Source organism: Sphaerodactylus townsendi, linkage group LG10 (assembly GCF_021028975.2).
Source record: "Sphaerodactylus townsendi isolate TG3544 linkage group LG10, MPM_Stown_v2.3, whole genome shotgun sequence".
In the NCBI taxonomy this organism is placed as follows: Eukaryota; Metazoa; Chordata; class Lepidosauria; order Squamata; family Sphaerodactylidae; genus Sphaerodactylus; species Sphaerodactylus townsendi.
In genome coordinates, this window is record NC_059434.1 from 45,333,416 (window position 1) to 45,351,357 (window position 17,942).

Here is a 17,942-nt window from a genome sequence, read left to right on the forward strand (position 1 = left end):
ATATCCCTGCCAGAGAAAAAGAAAAGTTTTAACTATTTCTGTAACTTATTTTTTTGTAATTCTATCAATAAATGTTTCATCTTTGTTTGCTTGTCAATAAGCCTCAAGAGTCAGTTTTGGAGGGAAAAGAAAAAATCCATTCAGAGCTGTCAGTAAACTCAAGAGGCACCAGAATTGCGGCCTCCCTGGGATCAGATAGAAGCACAACATAGAATGGAGTATCATATGCTTATGGGTGACCGCAGCCTGCCCAAATCTCCAGTTTTCCTTGATTCAGGCTAGACAAGATGAAACCTTGTGGGAAGAAGACAAAAGTATAGCATATTTACCAGAATTATTCATTACTTTTTTACTGAATAAAGTATTTCCCATGTTACTCTCATAGAGCTACTTCTAGAAAACCATTCTGAAGTCTCACTTATGGCTGATTGGAAAATGCTGGAATAATGTAGACCTTCAGATGCGGTACCACTTCAAAGGTGTACATGGAAACTAGTGCAAATACTTCCTATTTTTTTTAAAAAACATTCTGTATGTGAAAAGTAAGGAAATCAGGTTGAGGAGCAGACAAGGAAATATGAGCAATACCCAATGCTGTGTTTATGTGGAATTTCATGCAACTTAAATTCCTTGTTATGAATTTGAATCACTTTGTGATTCCTGTATTAGTATCATTTGTTATGCTCAGGCCAGGGTCTTCTTTGATTAATCAAAAAAAGTTAAAGGCAGATACCTATTCCTATAAATCAGCCAAATGGACACCACAGAAATTAGATTCCTGGTTTCTGGAATATCAGTATCAATGTTTCTGCATGGCCAGAGCAGCAGGGCTGCATTGGCATGGTTCATGCCAATGCAAGCCCTGGGGCCGTTTGCATGAACGGCTGGCTGCACAGCTGACGGAGCAGGCTCTGTATGGCTGCACAGTCCCCCAAATGCCTCCTTACCTCCTTCTGGCTTCCGTCACTCTGTGGAGGCCAGGGGACACGCCCCCATGGCCAGAGCAACGACTGCAGGGACGGAGGACAGTGTGTGACCTCTGTGGAGGGCAGTGTATTTAGTGTGTGACCACCTAGGTCTTATCTAATGTAAGCCAAACAAATTTCTACATTTTTAAATCTCAAACTCACTGGAAACAGTATATTATGAATATTAATGAATTTACTTTTAGGCTGCTTACTATTCTATCACAACTGCTTAAAGAAAGCATGACATTCCATTTTACAGAGGACTCCAGTGCGAAAAAGGCTCAGAATGCAAAACAGGTTTTGCTGCTTTAAAAAAAAAAAGCTTTGAGGCTAAGCTAGTTTTCAGAATCAAACTATGTAAACATTACATGTTAAATCCATAGTACAATTCAATTTTGAAGGTGTTTGGTTCCCGGGCTATATGGCTGTGTTCTAGGAGTATTTTCTCCTGGTGTTTTACCTGCATCGGTGGCTGGCATCTTCAGAGGATCCAATTCAATTTTGATTCATTTTAAGCAACTATTGCTTGTCTTTGATCATAACAGCCTAGTCACTGGTTTCCTAGCCCTGGGACAGGGGTCCTAGGTGGGTCGTGCAACTCTGCCAGCTGGGTTATAACACAATGTTTCATTTTTGCTGCTACATTGGAGGACTTGCTACTTGGTGTGTAGAGAGCAAGGGCATCATGTATCTATCATGAATACTGAGAGAAGCAATGAAGCAAAGTAATTCAGTGACGGACAGAGTTCTTCCATGGCTGTAATCTTTGTTCTTTTTTTCTCATAACACTATATGTCCTTGTGCGTGGCTCAGGCTTCCTGTTGTTGGCTCTCTTGGTCTTCCACTCATGGCCTTGGTGTTGACATGAATGAGGTTAACTCTCAGATTACCCCTCTTCTGATGATACATACTTGCAGCTTGGTGGGTCCCATGCTGCCTAGGCATTACAAGTGGATCTGCTGGCCAGGAATGATTGACCACCACTGCTGTAGCTATTAGAGGACCAGCAGTCAGATATATAAGTAAACATACATGTCTGCCAAAACAATGAGGCTGAATATAAGAACAGTTGATTTTTGGATAATTTGTATGCTGCCTCTCTTGACCTGCTTGAGGTAACTCACAATGGCTGATTATAGATGAGGGAGCTTATCTCCTCTCTGCCCTGCTGTGGCATCAGGTGGACAACTGAAGTAGGCGCATGGCAATTTCCTTGTACATTGGTACAAGGAAGTTTGCCGCATACCACTTCTGCTCCCCGCATGCAGCAACTTCCTTATGCATCAGTACAAGTAAATTTGCTGCGCCAGGATTGTTGCCAGCATGCCACAAGGGCCTCCTGTGTAATCAGCCAGTTAAAAAACCTGTAAAATATACAACCTTATATGAAACTGGGCCATTTGTCATCCTAGTAAAATAATATGTATTATAACTGGCAGTAGCTCTTCAGGATCTCAGTCTTTTCCAGGCCTGACACCAGAGATTCTTTTCAGTGGAGATGCCAAGGAACCAACCTGGGACCTTCAGTATGCAGAACAGGTTCAGCCATGCAACTATGCCAACTCTTTAGCCTAAGCCCTGGTTTTGTGAGTAATCCAGTTTCTAGTGGTGAGCTCACAGTCTTGAAGAAAGGTCTTTAAGCTGCAGCCTAAGAAGGCATGATGTAAGGTGATTGCAAAACCAGTTTCCCTTTCCACTTTCTGGAGAGGGCTTATGCAATCAAGCCAGACAACAAAAAGAGCTCTTAGAAACTGATGCAAACCTTTTTACTAAGCAACCTCAAACACTTCGCTACAGTCTGCTATTGAACAAAACAGTTATAAAAGGTGCGGGCCATGAATCTCTTGAACAAGAGATTCTTCAACATCCAAATCGCTCGTAGTACATTTTTAATGTGTCAGACTGTTGCACTTAACACATCCCCGCCCGCCCTGCAATCTGCAGAACTATATCCCTATTACTTCAAAAACCGATGTTTGGAACATTAATAAAGATGTATTATGATTATTGATTAAATTTAGTATACCGCCCCATTCCCTAAGGGGATCAGCCCAAAGTCTACAGTGTTTACAAAAAAAAACCCCTAATCCACTGTGATGCAGTGAGATGTGCTCGAAGTCTTTCTGTAGTTATCCAGCCAACAGCTTATCTGTATTAATACAATCAAAATGATCAGATCTGCAGAAGCCAGCATAACCCAGTAGATGGTGAATTCTGAGGCAAAAGCAGAAAATCCAAAGACTTCAGTAAAAAAAAAGTTTATTTTCCATACAAAAGTGCCAAAATATCCACCAACATTGAATTCTAGTTCAACAACCAGCTTATTCTATAAAACTGAAAGCATCTTTACTTCACATTTTAAAAACCCAATTCCTTTTCACATGTTTCCACAATAACCCGAGTCCCTTGAAAGAGGAAAGTTTGCATTCCGGTTGGCTGCTGAAGTCCATATGTCCAAGTTCATGTAGGCACGGAATGGGTTAAATCTTGGGTAGTACTCCTGCTTACACATCACTGCCTGGTTTTCAACCTGAGTTGAATGCTGAGTGGTGGCGCTGACTGGGCAGCAGCTTTCATAAAAATCACTTTGAGGGGCCCAGATAGAACCGAACAGTCCAGACATGGGTGACAAACTTCTGGTGCTTGAGAGGTAGGGCTGAAAGACAAGAGCAAATGCCATGGAGTGCACCTCGATGCATTTAGGAACAAAGAACTAAAAATGCAACAGAAATATGAGAATTTAAGGAAGAAAACAAGTTAGCAACAGTCAAAACACACAAGTTCCATGAACAGAAGAGCCCGCACGTATTTCTTGAATCAGATGTGTGGTCTGTGGTGTTAGGACTGTGGTGTCAGAGAAAAGGTTATAAAGCCTTCTTCCTTAAACATTCCGTGACCTGAAATGGATTCAAAGGAGCTGCTATTTGCCCAGCTGTTGCAGGCATACAGTTACTGATACAAGCACAAAGGCTACACAACGGGATACACCACAGCTCCGTGGGACCTTTTCAGATTGGGAAAACTGTACCAACGAAAAAGCTACCCTTTCCCCTTATATTGTAGTTTCAATTGGAATTGTCTCTATCCTCCTCTTCAAAGGCTGAAAGTTCCATGCACGGAGCTCTCAGCATCTCTTCTGGTTTTGTCCTTAGATATCCATTTGTTAAATGGAAGCACCAGCATCAACATGTACATAGCTTGCAAAATAGCCACCTTGGTGGCTTATAAAGGTTGCAAATTAAATCAATAACAATGTAATTGCTCTTAAAATAAATTCTTGCATAGCACTTGAGTATCTACACATAAATGGGTACACAGTATATTAAAACAACCCATACAAAGGGTCCTAAGGAGCAAAAATTATAATTCATCTTCCCTGGGATCATGGTGTTCTGTATTGAAAAATCACAGATTGCACCTCTTGTCTATTGAATCTCTATTCTTCTGCCTTTATGAAAACGACTCACTATCTTTGAACAGATTCCTTTGGGCACTATTTCTGTGTGCAGAACCCAAACAAGCTTCAGGAAAAAAAAGAATTAAAAAGAATGGTTTTTCTCAATGTTGTCAGCATTTTTTTTCCAAGACAAGAAGGAAGGAGATAAAAATAAACAGAAAAATTCATTCTTTTTCTACACTATGATGGCCTTGTAGGCAAATTGTGTATAAACATATGACACGTTCCTAAATACTTCTGCTCCGCAGACGATTTCACCCACTTCTCCTTTTTAAAAACTTTTTTTTTGCAACAGTTAGCATTTTATCCGTTACTAATGTGATAATTATACACTGGACTTACTGAAGAACCTTTCTTTGTCCAAATTTCATCACTAAGTCTGGGAAGGGGGAAGAATCACTTTCAAGTACTGATATACAACTTGGTCACAGAGAAATCCGTATAAAATCCACTTAAATATCAAGTGAATTAGTAACCAGTATTCAGCTAATCTAAAACATCAGCCTCTGACTGCACTAGAAGAGAAACGGAACTGATGAGAGTTAAATTTTGAAGTTTGTGGCTATATAAAAAGCTTTCTACAAATGAGCTGCAAGAGAAATAATAGTTAAATTATTGTAGCAAATGGTCAATTTAAGATAATACTTGTGATACTCACTGTTGAGTTGACATAATTGGCTGACTCCCAGGGTGGAGGGAGGTTAGGTGGGGTGCTCCAAGTAGACTGACAGTTGTGATCAATGAAGGCTGTATTCTGAATTTCTGCAGTGCATGGGAAGCCATTTTGGTAGTTCATATTTTCTAGAGTTTAGAAGAAAGGAAGACATTAATTAAAGACCAATAATCTAAGCTCCTGGACAACAACTAGAATTCTTACCTACTTCTCAAGGAAAATTAATCAAGAATACATATAGCATTTATTTCTTTAATATTAATAGAATGTTAGCACTTTTACAATACAAAGAGCTAGGGCTTAGTACATTTTATAAATTACTCCCAGAATGTAACATTAAAACTAGCAGTGGAACTTAAAAGTATGGGGGTATTTATCACTATAAGAAAAAAAAATTGCCAAAAATATCCACCATATTGCTTAGCTCATGACTAAATACGAAACATCAGTGCATGCAATCCAAATTTTCAGTTTCAGATACTGAAGTCAGAGAACCATCCAACCATCACTTAATGTGATCATTTTATGACCGCTAAAAACAACCTTTTATTAATAAAGTGGACTTTTGATGGTGTAGTGTAGATCTGATATCTGTTATCAAAATACTTTTCAATCTGATCCCCATACTTTGCTTTAAAATTAGCCAGAAAGGGCAAGGGTCATGGATACAGGCAGTCTCATCTCTCCAAGGAGAGGGCAGTTAGAGGTCAACAGTCCAGGCCATCCTTCCATTCCTACACTTGTTTCATATGACACTGTCCATGGCTTGGAAGAGAACTTACCTTCTGGAAAAGCACTGTACTCATTCACGTCTACTGGACAGTACACACTGGTAAACTGGCCATCGCAGGATGCATTCCAATCAATGAAGCTGTTACAAGAGAAAGCAAAAACTTAGTGTTTCTGAAACACTAATAAAGCTATGAAAAAATAAATTTGCAAAATAGCAGCAGAAAATGCAAGAGAAAAAGAAAACCTGCCCATTGTGTATGGAAGAGTTCTCTTGGATCATGCATGGTATGTTGTTCTCGAGACTGTAGTTTACACTGTTTGCTAGACAGATGGGCTGAGGTGGCCACAGATCTCCTGCTGGATAGAGCCCTGGAGGTACAAGTTGAGAGCACAGTCTATGAAACATCACAGCCTTTCAACACTGTTACAAAATAAAAATACCATCAGATAACAGGAAGAATTTTTTAAAAAGTAGAACAGACACAATAAATAATTAGAAACAAATTTTAGGCTTTGCTGGAATACTAGATGGTAATTTTATTGTTCAATGAAATCAGTGTTCATCCAATTTTTTTTTAATTTTTTGTATTTAACAGATATCAACATACTAGCTCCAAAAAGGCTAGACTCCCTGTCTGCTGAGACTTGGGCCCTGCAAAACCTAGTCCAGTTCTGCAGGGCCTTCAATACTGAGTTGTTCCTCCAGGCCTGTGGTTGAGGCAGCAACAGTTTTCCCAACTAAACTGGCCTTCCAAATCCACCCTCTTACTACCCTGTTTCCCCTAATATAAGACATCCCCGAAAAATAAGACATAGTAGAGGTTTTGCTGAAGTGCGAAATATAAGCCATCCCCCGAAAGTAAGACATAGCAAAGTTTTTGTTTGGAAGCATGCCCGACAAACAGAACACAGGAAAAATAAGACATCCCCCGAAAATAAGACATAGCACATCTTTGGGAGCAAAAATTAATATAAGACACTGTCTTATATTCGGGGAAACATGGTATTATAATTTAGAGGGGAGAGCTGAATTCCTTGGGTAATAAACATCTAATTCAACTGGCAATTCATTTCAACAAGTGGCATACATTTATATTGTTTCAGTGGCATTATATAAAGTTATTATTTATATTTTAAGGTGTGTGTTTAAATGTTTTATGGAATTTATATGACGTTGTCGTGTAAATGTTAGATGCCTTAAGCAGGGCTTGTGCTGGGAAAGAGCGGGATAGTAAACTGAATAAAATGAAAATAAAATAAATGGAACTACAAAACAGTAGAAGTTCAAAGGACAGATTTCTGCCCCTTTTCACTCTGAGAAGCAATTCTTGAACAATCAGTATGCTGCATAAAGGGCGAATTGGCAGAAATGGCATCCACTTCTTGCCAGACTCAAACAAGGGTTGGGGCAGTGATTACTGCAGACTATCCTTTCTGGATGCAGCTTCACCCATGCCACCCCCATGCTATTTGCCTTCAGATCCTTCGGGAAGGAGAAGAAGCAGAAACTGTGATTGTGTAGGATGGACAAAAACATGTGATTGTGTAGGATGGAACAGCATCACTTGCATATGAATTAAAGAAAAGGTTGGAACAATAAATTCAAATCCAATGTTGTGCTTCCCAATTTTCTACATAGTGTGTTGCATCCAAACTACACATCGTATTGGAAATCTTCTGAAGCATAATTTAGCCACGCAAGCAGTCATAGGTCGGAATATGCAACTGGGGATATTATGGTAAGGAAGGAGAGAGATGTAAACAACTTTCCTTTGCTCCACTGTCCTAGTTAAAAATGGCCCTGCAGTAGTGGAAAAGGAAACTACAATGTACTTCTCGTGCTTTGAAACACACTGGGAGATCATTTTTTACTGGGGATATGGTGCTGGAGGGATGGGGAATTAAGCTCAACCCCACCCTTACAGTGATTTTGATGAACTGTTTTTTGCAACTAAGATATATGTTGGGGGATCTGAACACAGATCCCTGGTTTTTCTGTTAGTTTGATTCTTTGTGATAAAACTACTTCCAAGTAAGAGACCTTTGTTATTTTGATGCAACACCTCAGACTAAAACTGCAAAAAGTCAAACATAACTTCAGACAAGAAATAAAAGTTGAACACATTGATGACGTGGTGGGGAAATTAGGCTGTAAATAGAAACCAACATAATATTGTCTTCTGAATCATATGCTATGAAACCAGTCTCGTAAAAATCACACATTAATTTGGGTAATCTGGTAAACATACTGAAATCACGTTGGTTGGGTAATAGCAGCACTAACTGACAAAAGTAAGAAAAAATGAGAAGGTTTTTTTTTCAGCAAATACTGGGAGGAAGAACTGGAAACTTACACAAAATAAGAGAAACTAACTAGTATCATGGTAGAGTGCATGTACTTATTATTCTAATATCAGATTATTTTAAGTAACAAACCTTTATTCTTGTCTGGTTCTGCAGTTATGTCAGTGAAGTTGGGGCACAGATTCTCTGCAAACTGGGGGACACTATTCACATCTCTGCCAAAGGCAAATTAAAACACATTCTTTTTAAACAGCAAGAAGAATAATTTGTACTCAAGGCCACTGTCAAATCACTGGTTTACCCACCAGCCTCTTGTCTTTTCAGGAACACTGGTTCAGGCTTGAGGCTTACATAAATCACACCAGCTTCTCTCTCTGAGAACTGAAGGTCATACTGATAGCAGTTTCAGAGAGCATGATAAGGAATGAAGGGAGTCAGCTCAGGTGCCGGTGAAAGTCACAGAGATTATAGGCTTCAACGCCAAAGAACCAAATGAATTTTCCCTACATACCACACGCTCCATCTTGTCAGAACGGATTCATGAGTGGAAGAAAGTACCTTGCTTAATTAGGCCCTGTACAGCTGCAAAGTACATGGTCACATGATAGCAACACACCTGATTGGCTAAAATCTCTGTTAGTGATATACCAGATTGGTCAAATTACATCATTAACCATGCATTTTGACTGGTCAACTAGAATTATGCCAATGCAGGTAAATTGGCATAGAAAGATCTTTCATTCTAGTCTTAGTCCTTGGTCTGAATTATATCTGTCTTTGGGTCACTTCTGGACTTGATTCTGGATTAGGTAAGCCTTGCTGGCCAGACTGTGAAGTGTCAGTTGCTTTAATGAAATCAAAAGTACACTATGTGAAAGTGCAAAACGCAATACATGAACAGTAAATACAGAGGTCCCTTCAAGTAGGTTCCACTTATGGCCAATCCGTGCTATCCACTACAAAGCATAAATATAGCTGTTACAATTGAATGGCCTTATAAACATAAGACATCTCTATTGGGACATCATCATTACCTCAGTAAGTTGACAGTCACTAAATACAAAAGACAAGCTTTAAAACAATCTCGAAATGCACAGGATCAGTATTAAATTCAATAGTATCCCGTTCACAGGGAGAAAAAGCCACTCTGTGAACAGATGATAGTGCACAATCTCCCCCTCCACAAGTCTGGTACATCAAAGCTTAGTAATTCACTTGGGATATTGTTGAATTTAAGACTGGTCCTGTGCATTTACAGATTGGTATCATTAAACCACCTGACATTTTATAGAGTATTTATGATATTATTAGCAGCTTAGATATGGCGGTTACTTTCCTTTTTTGATGATATCTACCCCATGTCTTTTGTTTTTGTTTCTTGCTGGTCAGACACCTGCCTTGGATTATGAAACTCTGTTTGGATTCAGTGTTGCCATGCAACATCTGGATTTCGAGAATCAATGGTTAAAGGAAGTGTTTAGGCTATATATGCAGCTTGCATTATTTTATCCTTGCTGTTCACAGCTTTCATATTGTATGTCTCTGCACATTCCTCTAATAAATCATATTAATTATATTTTGTGGTATTCATGAGTTTGGTGACTTCAGTCTGAATCCAGTGCTTTAGCCCTATTTGCTACAGCTTTCAGAGTAATTTTTTTGGACTTCAACCTTCAAGGGTTGACTTTTTGATCTTAGAACAGGGAGGGCCAAAGACTTGGTTTCTGGCTGGTGGGTAAGTTAAGGGGACTGGCGGTAGCACAAGGCCTCCCAGAGTTGTAAGGATTCACACTCCAGTACTATGTGCTTTTGTACTTAATTAACCTGTCATCCCTCGAGGAACAATAACTTTTGACAACCACTAACACTGCAAAAGCCAGAAATAGACAACAAAACACATATCTATTTAGTTTGCATGGTTTCCTCTATTCTGGTTTCTTAATGAAGGGATTTTTAAATATATTCTATAATTTCCTTTTACAGTTCAACAGTTTTCTTTTACAACAAAATAAACTTCCAAATGAAGCACTACTCAACATTCCAGGTTATTTTCAAGACCTATTGCACTTTTGTTTTATATGCCAACTTGATCTGAAGCTTATAAAATTTCACTGCTTTCCAGAAGGTTGAAAAGGCTTTACCTGGTGTTGCAGATGTTGTGAGAGAGATTTAATGTGATTGGTGTTTCAGCTGGAAAATCACTGCATGAAATATTTTCCCCTACACACAAAAATATATATATTGTGAAATCAAGCATTTTAATGGCAATAATCTGAGGCAGTTACTTAGTGCTATAACTGCAACGCTTTATCAAGAGAAATATACATCAGGGCAGAGATTGTGAATAATAAGCTTTTCATTTAAGAACATTTGCTTCCAGAGATTTCAGTAGTTTATAGCAGGATTGAAGAATGGCTGTGACAGCCCCATGAACAGTATCTAAAGAGCCATTCATCAGTTCCCAAAGTCAGCAATAGCTGCACCACCTTGAACACTCTTTGACAGAGGGCTGTGTCTTGATAGCAGGCATTAATATGCAGCTGTAGGTTTTTCATAGCATAAATTAAAGGCCATTCATAAAAATGTGATTTTACCAATGGCTGACAAGGCAAGCCATTCAATGAACGAGATCCAGTTCAAAACATGCTACTTCTGTCTCTTCTTCCTTATGGGCAAGGGCTTGTTTCGACTACCCTCACATCCAATAATACCACAGGAGATTGAAAAGAGAAGGATTTAGTAGCGGCATTTCTGATCACCAGTTAAGACTTAAGAACAACAACACAACAACAATCTTCTCTGCAAAAATGTTTTATAGACAGCTTGTAGCTAATTTTTGGAACTGCAGCTTAGAACAGAGCACTTGAGAAATGTACCTGAACTGGCCAGACTGTAGTGCTTTTCAAAACTACCCAAGATGCAGCCCAGAGGACACTTACGAGAAGGAAGGAAGTGTCTGCCAGGAATCATTGGTTTCTTATCTCCATCAGAGCTACTGGTGCTGCTCCAGCTGCCCTTGGTAGCTTGCCTCTGGATTTCTGGCAACGCTTTACTTTACTCCCAGAAGAGCTTCCTAACAACTCCAGGAGCTTGAGATCGAGGGAAAGCAAAGAAACCCCTTTCCACGCACTTCTTCTTTGGCCATTGATAGAAGCCTTCTGGTAGGTGTGGAAAACAGAGAACAAAACACAGTCTTGTGTCTCTCATCCCATTTTTCTTGCTAACAGGCAAAGATTTGTATCTTGGGATTTGTATTTTGTCAACTAGAATCTGGAGGTAAGCATTTGTACCAGAAAAAGGGTTGGGATACGACACCTCATGTAAAAAGCATTCCTAAATTTTGCCTGCCCCTTTGGTTCTTGCGCTATACAGAGTTTTCACACAGATGTATTGACATTGCAAGATATTTTTATTACTACATTGAGGGGGATTACTACACTCTCCCAAGGTTCATCCTCATTGGCCAAGACTGTTCACACACCAAGGCAAAAGACTTAGACTGCAGAGTCATATTTTAGACTCTCATATTTTAGACTGTTGTGTTATGGCACTTCTAAGTGTTTTGACTTGAAGAAAATCACCAGGAAAACTATTCAAATTAAAAATGTAAAAGAGTTACGTACTACTTGCTTTAGATCACTTTTAATCACATACCAGCTTCTCTCTGTGTAGACAGAATAGATTTCTCATCTGCTTTACAAGTTTCACCATTGCTTTGAGCACACCAGTTTCTGATATTGATGTTAGTTCGAAGTTCAGGTCTTTCAAATTCACTGCAGACATGTTTCAGCTCAGACTGTTCAGGAACCCTGCAGCAATCCCAAACAACAACAAAAAGAGAAATCTATTTTCCTTTCCAACTGTTACGTTTATTAGTAACAATGAAAACTATGTATTCTCTTAGAAGATGTAGAGCCAATCAAGACTAGGCTGGCAGGCAGGGACAGCACCACTCCAGTGCTGCCCCACCCCTCCAAAGGGCTTTCCCATGGCATGGGAAGCCCAAAAAAGTCAAAAAAGAGAACCTTAACTCCCCCATAGGGGAAAGTGGAGATACGCCATGAAAAATCACAGTGTATGTCTGAGCCCTGCTCTGCCGGTACGAAGGGGCTAAAGCAGAAGTGGAAGCTGACTAAGGTTGGGAATGCCCCTGCCACATCCCAGTCACACCGACACAGATCAGGGAGCTGGGAAGAGCCAACAGAGAGCTAGGCCCCACGGCTGGGCATCCCAGGGCCCCACAGCAGCTGGGTGCTGGTGAATTTGCCCCTCTGCCAGGGTCAGTGCCCCAGCGAGGGCATTTCTGCCAGCAATAAGCCCAAGCCACATCCACAGGGGGATTTGCCTCCCTTCTGGATTGGTCTGAAAGGCCCCAAAACCTAACCTCAGCTTTGAAGAGAGGCTATAATACCACTTCAAGGCACTTCCTTCAGAAGCTAGTTGAAATGTTACCGAAACAGAACTGAAATTTTTCAAGCTTTGCAGAATTAAAAATAGAACATAGGTATCAAGCAAAAAAATACCTCATAGATATATTAACATGCTTCTTCTTGTTTTTCCTATGGGTTCTATTTCTATTCCAATTACTATTTGGTAAGTTTCCTTCTCTTTTCTCCTGAGACCCATTTTTCCGATGAGCATCTTCTGGCTGAAAGGCAAGAACAACATCTAGTGCGAAAACTCAAGTGATCGAGATCATAAGACTGAATCAATGTTAGATGAATACAATGTTATAAGTTGTAACCAATCACAGAGAAAAGGAGTAGTGCAATAGTGCCTAACCAGAAATACAAAGAACCTTATCTAATAGGACCAAACAGATTCTCCAATATAAAACACATAATATATTCATAACAAAAATGAAGCCAAAAGTGGCTATCTAACTTACTACATAATACACGTTCTGCTTAAATTTTGAAAAATTAAGTTTGTTATTTATATGAAGTTTCTGAACTACATGATTTACATTTTAACTGTATAATACTAGAAACTCTAATGAAAGGAGTTTCCTAACATGATTTAATTAATTACATTTGTTTGTTTTTGTTGTATATTGTATTAACCAATAAACTTTATAATTAAAAGAAAAAAAGAATATAGGTTCTGCAAGCAACCCATAAAAAACTTCAGTTCTCTTCGAGTAAGTGTCAAAACTTCCAGTCATTAAATCACAAAGTGGTTCCTATGTAGTATTTCTAAGTTTATGAAGTCCTCCATCAAATGCAAATGTGGTCTTCTGTACATCGATAAAACTTCTGGGCCTATTAAGATCAGAATTTCTGAACATTTGTCACGTGGCAGATGCACCACTTGTTGCTCACTTTCAACAAGTTCATCATTTCCTGAATCCCTTACATTCTTTGTGCTAGCTAAACCTGATACAGCCTGTCTGGGCATAAAAATTTCTCAACATTTATCTCAACTGGAAGCTTATTATACTCACCGACACTATTCAGCCAGACGGTCTCAATTCAAATTGGGATCTAACGTGATTTCTATAAACATTTCTTCAGCTTAGTAGTCCCAGCTGAGTATCACACTATTTGGGTATTAAAATTAGTTAGGTAAAAGCACTGGCAAGGAAGTTGGGTGAGCTAATGAGCAGAGCAAGACAGCAGCACCATCTGGTTATGAAAATGTTTCTGTAATCTGTATTCTATGTTATTATGGTATTTTGTATTTTGTCTTTTGCTGATAATTGTATTTACATGCTATAGAAAAAAGAGGAAGAAGCCCATGAAGGTTATTCCAAGGCAGGAATCTCAACTTTGCACAGCAAATCTGTTTATTATCTTCTAGAGGACCACAAAAACTTAAGAGATACTATGTGAGAACCTGTGTGATTTAATGACTGAAAGTATTCACACTTACTCTAAGGCCCCTTCCGCACACGCAAAATAATGCATTTTCAAACCACTTTCACAACTGTTTGCAAGTGGATTTTGCTATTCCGCACAGCTTCAAAGAGCACTGAACGCAGTTTGAAAGTGCATTGTTCTGCATGTGCAGAATGAGCCTAAGACAACTTAAGTTTTTCATGGGTTACTTGCAGAACATGTGTGATGTATTATTCAGTTAAATAGGCAGGTTTGGCTTCATTTTTGTTATTAATATATTATGTGGTTTATATCAGAAAATCTGCTTGTGTCATATTATATAATGTGCTTTGTATTTCTGGTTAGACAAGTAGTAACCATGTACAATTATTCAGTCATGAATGTGAATGCTAAACGTTCAGAAACCTAGCTTTCCGACTCCGAAATCTGTTAGCGTGCACCTTTCTCCACCTCCGCCGTGCTCCTGGCTTCCTTCTTAAACAACACACCACAGAGGCATAAAGAGGATAAGAACCAGGGAACAATGGCCTGTACAATTCTGGCTGGATTAAAACCAGGACCACCTGTCAGATTTATGACTAGTTTGGTTACATGTTTAGCACCTATAAATCCTTTCTTTCTTCACCTTTTTTTTGTTCATCATCCTGTTCACCTGAATTGCTATTGAAGAAACAACACTGCCTTATTTAAACTTCAGATTATGTACACATGTAACCTCAAGAAATTCCAGCTGTTCCCAGAACTATGAAAGAAACAGTAAGAGATGAACATTTAAACTATAGGAACACTGGAGGGGTTCAGCTGCAATTCTGCACTTAGTCTACTTAAATCCCATTGAAGTCAGTGGGTTTTAACCAGTCTAATATGAGAATCTAGTGCATATCGCCTCTGCATATGTAGTGGAGTCCTAAAAATTCTACCCAAAATTAGTGGTTTGAATATAAGTGCCACAAGGGGCAGCTCACATCCATCTGCACATGGCATACTGATGCTTACAATTCTCCCTGAGACCTGTGGTATACTGCATGTTGTTCTCAAGAGACCACTGATCTCCACAAGTGGCCTTTCCAGAGATACAAAACCCAAAGCAAGGGCAAAGCTAGAAGAGCCCTGCTCAGAATTGCTGGGTCCAAGTGTATTGTTTTTAACTTGATGATTGAAAGTTGTGGTGACTTTACAAACACAACTTTCCTAAACAGTGAGTCACATCATAGTCACTATCTCCTCTTGAAGATCACTGTGTTAATTTAGCCTTAACATCAGACTGCCGGACTGAATCAATGATGTTGCTAAAGTCTCTGCTCTAACTGCACAGAAAGTCTCTCAAACTATTATGCTCTGAACTATCCATGTGTATGTCTGCATGAGTTCCACTGCCTATTTTAGAAAAAAATGTATCTTCATGTCATTTCACTTAAAGTTGGGAGTCGAAAAGGTACTGTTAATTTTTTAAAGAAGTGTATAGTTGAAGACCTCAGAAGAAATGTCCTGTTTTCCACAATATGATGATTCATCTTTAAGCCCTTTATTTATCACCTTGTCTGTGGAAGACTGCGTATTAACTTGTTTTTTCAGAGTCTCACAGTTTTCTGTTTCATTCCTGAGAGGCACTTGCTGGGTATTCCCTAAAAAATGAAAAGACAACATAATTACTCCATATTAGAAAAGTCCCATTTATTTTCCAGTCAATTTCATATTAATTTGGGACACAGATTTTAAAAAGGAAAGTCATTTTACAAAGAACAGCAATATTAATTATGTTATTTCCTCATCCACTCAAATTTATGAGATCAAATGCACAATATTAGCATTTTAAGTGCATTTGTATTATATTTGCATATGACTACCCCAACGTTATGGTTCTCCTCAGATCTAATTGTCTGTAAACAAAAAGCCCATACATTGTTATTGTTCAGTATTAAAGGCTGCTCTTTATTCAGCAGATAACTGCAGAATTAAAACTTCAATTTTTGTTCCCTGTTCCATGAAAGTTCAGAATCAGATCTCTCTATAGATCTCTTAAACACCAATTCTAATCAGACCACTGGCAAACAACTCACAGTGACATGAATCCAACTGGTCCTTAATTAGAATTTAACCAGGCCTTTGCCCTATGACAACACCTGGTGAAAGTACAGTAGTTCTATAATGTGGAAACATAACCATCAGCCTACCTTGGGGGTTTATTATAAAGATGACTTGAGATAAACTGCACAAAATGCTTTGTACATTCACCATATATTTAGATATTTCTACTATCCCGCCTTTTTTCTAATGGGACCCACTCTCCCTTGCTCTTTTTACCCTAACAACCCTGTGAAGCAGGTTAAACCAAGAGACAGACTACTGATTTGCTTCCATGGCAAAGGACTTGAATTTGACTCTTTCAGATCCTAGTCCAAGATTCTAACTAAATCACATTGCTGGCTCAACTATCAACTATAGTCTGTCTCACAGAAAGATAAAAGTGCAGTTGTTAGTCTTGATGAATGATAAGCAGGTGGGAGAGAGAGCAAAGGGACAGACAGGAGAGCAAGGCGGTGGGCAGACTAGGGGGTGGGTAAGCGAAGTGGCGGGCAGGGAGGTGGAGGGTAGGCAAGGTGGTAGGACAGCAAGGGGCAGACTGGAGAGCGAGGTGGCGGGCGGGTGAGGCCACCGGTGAGTGGGACAGAAGGCAGGTGGCCAAGATACGCACATGGAATGAGAAATGAGTTGGGGGTGGAGGCAAGCAGGGCCAACTTGTTTTTGGGCTGGAATATACTAGGCACTACGACCCAACAGGAGCATTCTACAAGGAAGGAGGTCCAGGAAGTGGAGACAGATGGATTCAAAAATCTCCTGAGATCTTTTGGTGAGACAGCGTATAATAAAAACATTTCGGTTGGTGGACAGCCCTTATGCCATAGCTACTGTTACCAGGGCTGTTCATCAACTAAAGCTTTTTTACTGGATTTACTGATTAAGAGGTAGCAGAGTTAATGATTATATTTAATAGATATTATTACTGAAAAGTAAATTGCTCCTTTTCTAAAGGGATGCCCAAAGAGCCTAGTAAGGAGACCCTAGGACACCTATCTTGCTTAAGTACCCAAGACATGCCTTGATGGCTCAACCAACTTCTGATTAGCCCATCACTCTTTACAGGAGCGGTCATCATCAGGTGGCCCCCAGATATTTGCCAGTGCTTGATTATCACCTACCTTCTACCTATACTTAACCTAAACACTGGCACACACATTTCAGTTGAGACCATTCAAAATACTCTCTGCATGTTTTAAAAAATAATTACCATTATGTTTCCTGGAAAATTCCTGGAATTCTGATTGTTGCTGAGGTGAATGTCTTGAAAAGTGATTTTCAGATAGCTTCTTCGATGACTTCAAAGGACACAGCTCAGATTCTCTGAGCTCTACTATGCTATCTGAAGTCTTAAGGTTCGTTTCCTTAGGAAACATACTTGTTCGAAGACCCTCCTTCAAACTGCATTCTGAAGAAGTGTTTTTCGGAAGTGTTGCATTCTTCAATGCACTTTCTTCTTTGTCTAGCAAATTCCCTGGGAGCATCAAATTCTTTTGCATGTTTACATTTATGCTACTTGCATATTTCAGATTCAACCAGCTCTCGCTAACAGTGCAAATGTCCTCCTTTGGTGCAGAAATCTGATTTTCAACAGACTGGTTCTGCTTGTCATCAGTAGTTAAAGTGGTGCTGCTAATGGCTGTGTTTGATTTTTGTTTACCATAGTATACAGAGCACTTGTGTTTCTTCTGAGAATGGCTATACGTTGCTGGACTCCTCTTGGCAGCATTCTGGCTTCGGCTGGTTGCAGCACCCACAGAAAGGGACCCTTTTCCTTTACCTTTATCAGATGAGCCATAAGTATCTGTAAAGGTTTTGCAGCTACTCCTGGATGTGAAGTGAAGTTAACAGATTTATTTATTGTGTCCATAAATTTTCTAAACCATAAAAAC

General features: G+C 39.3%; 1 protein-coding gene across 2 annotated transcripts in view; it reads right to left on the reverse strand.

Annotated features, from left to right (window-relative positions):
• Nucleotides 1-10,275: 10,275 nt before the first annotated feature.
• Nucleotides 10,276-17,942, reverse strand: part of TMEM131L (transmembrane 131 like) — a 63,680-nt gene continuing 56,013 nt past the window's right edge. Inside the window, exons 25-30 of one of the 2 annotated variants that reach the window (XM_048509125.1) lie at nt 17,261-17,877; nt 15,445-15,596; nt 12,658-12,782; nt 11,789-11,943; nt 11,074-11,289; nt 10,276-10,354 (exon numbers count right to left, since the gene is read on the reverse strand). In XM_048509125.1, coding sequence (XP_048365082.1) covers nt 11,189-11,289; nt 11,789-11,943; nt 12,658-12,782; nt 15,445-15,596; nt 17,261-17,877 — 1,150 coding nt within the window. In that variant the 3' untranslated portion in view covers nt 10,276-10,354; nt 11,074-11,188. Of the gene's footprint in view, nt 10,355-11,073; nt 11,293-11,788; nt 11,944-12,657; nt 12,783-15,444; nt 15,597-17,260; nt 17,878-17,942 lie in introns of both variants that reach the window. The other variant, XM_048509124.1, reaches the window with a different exon arrangement.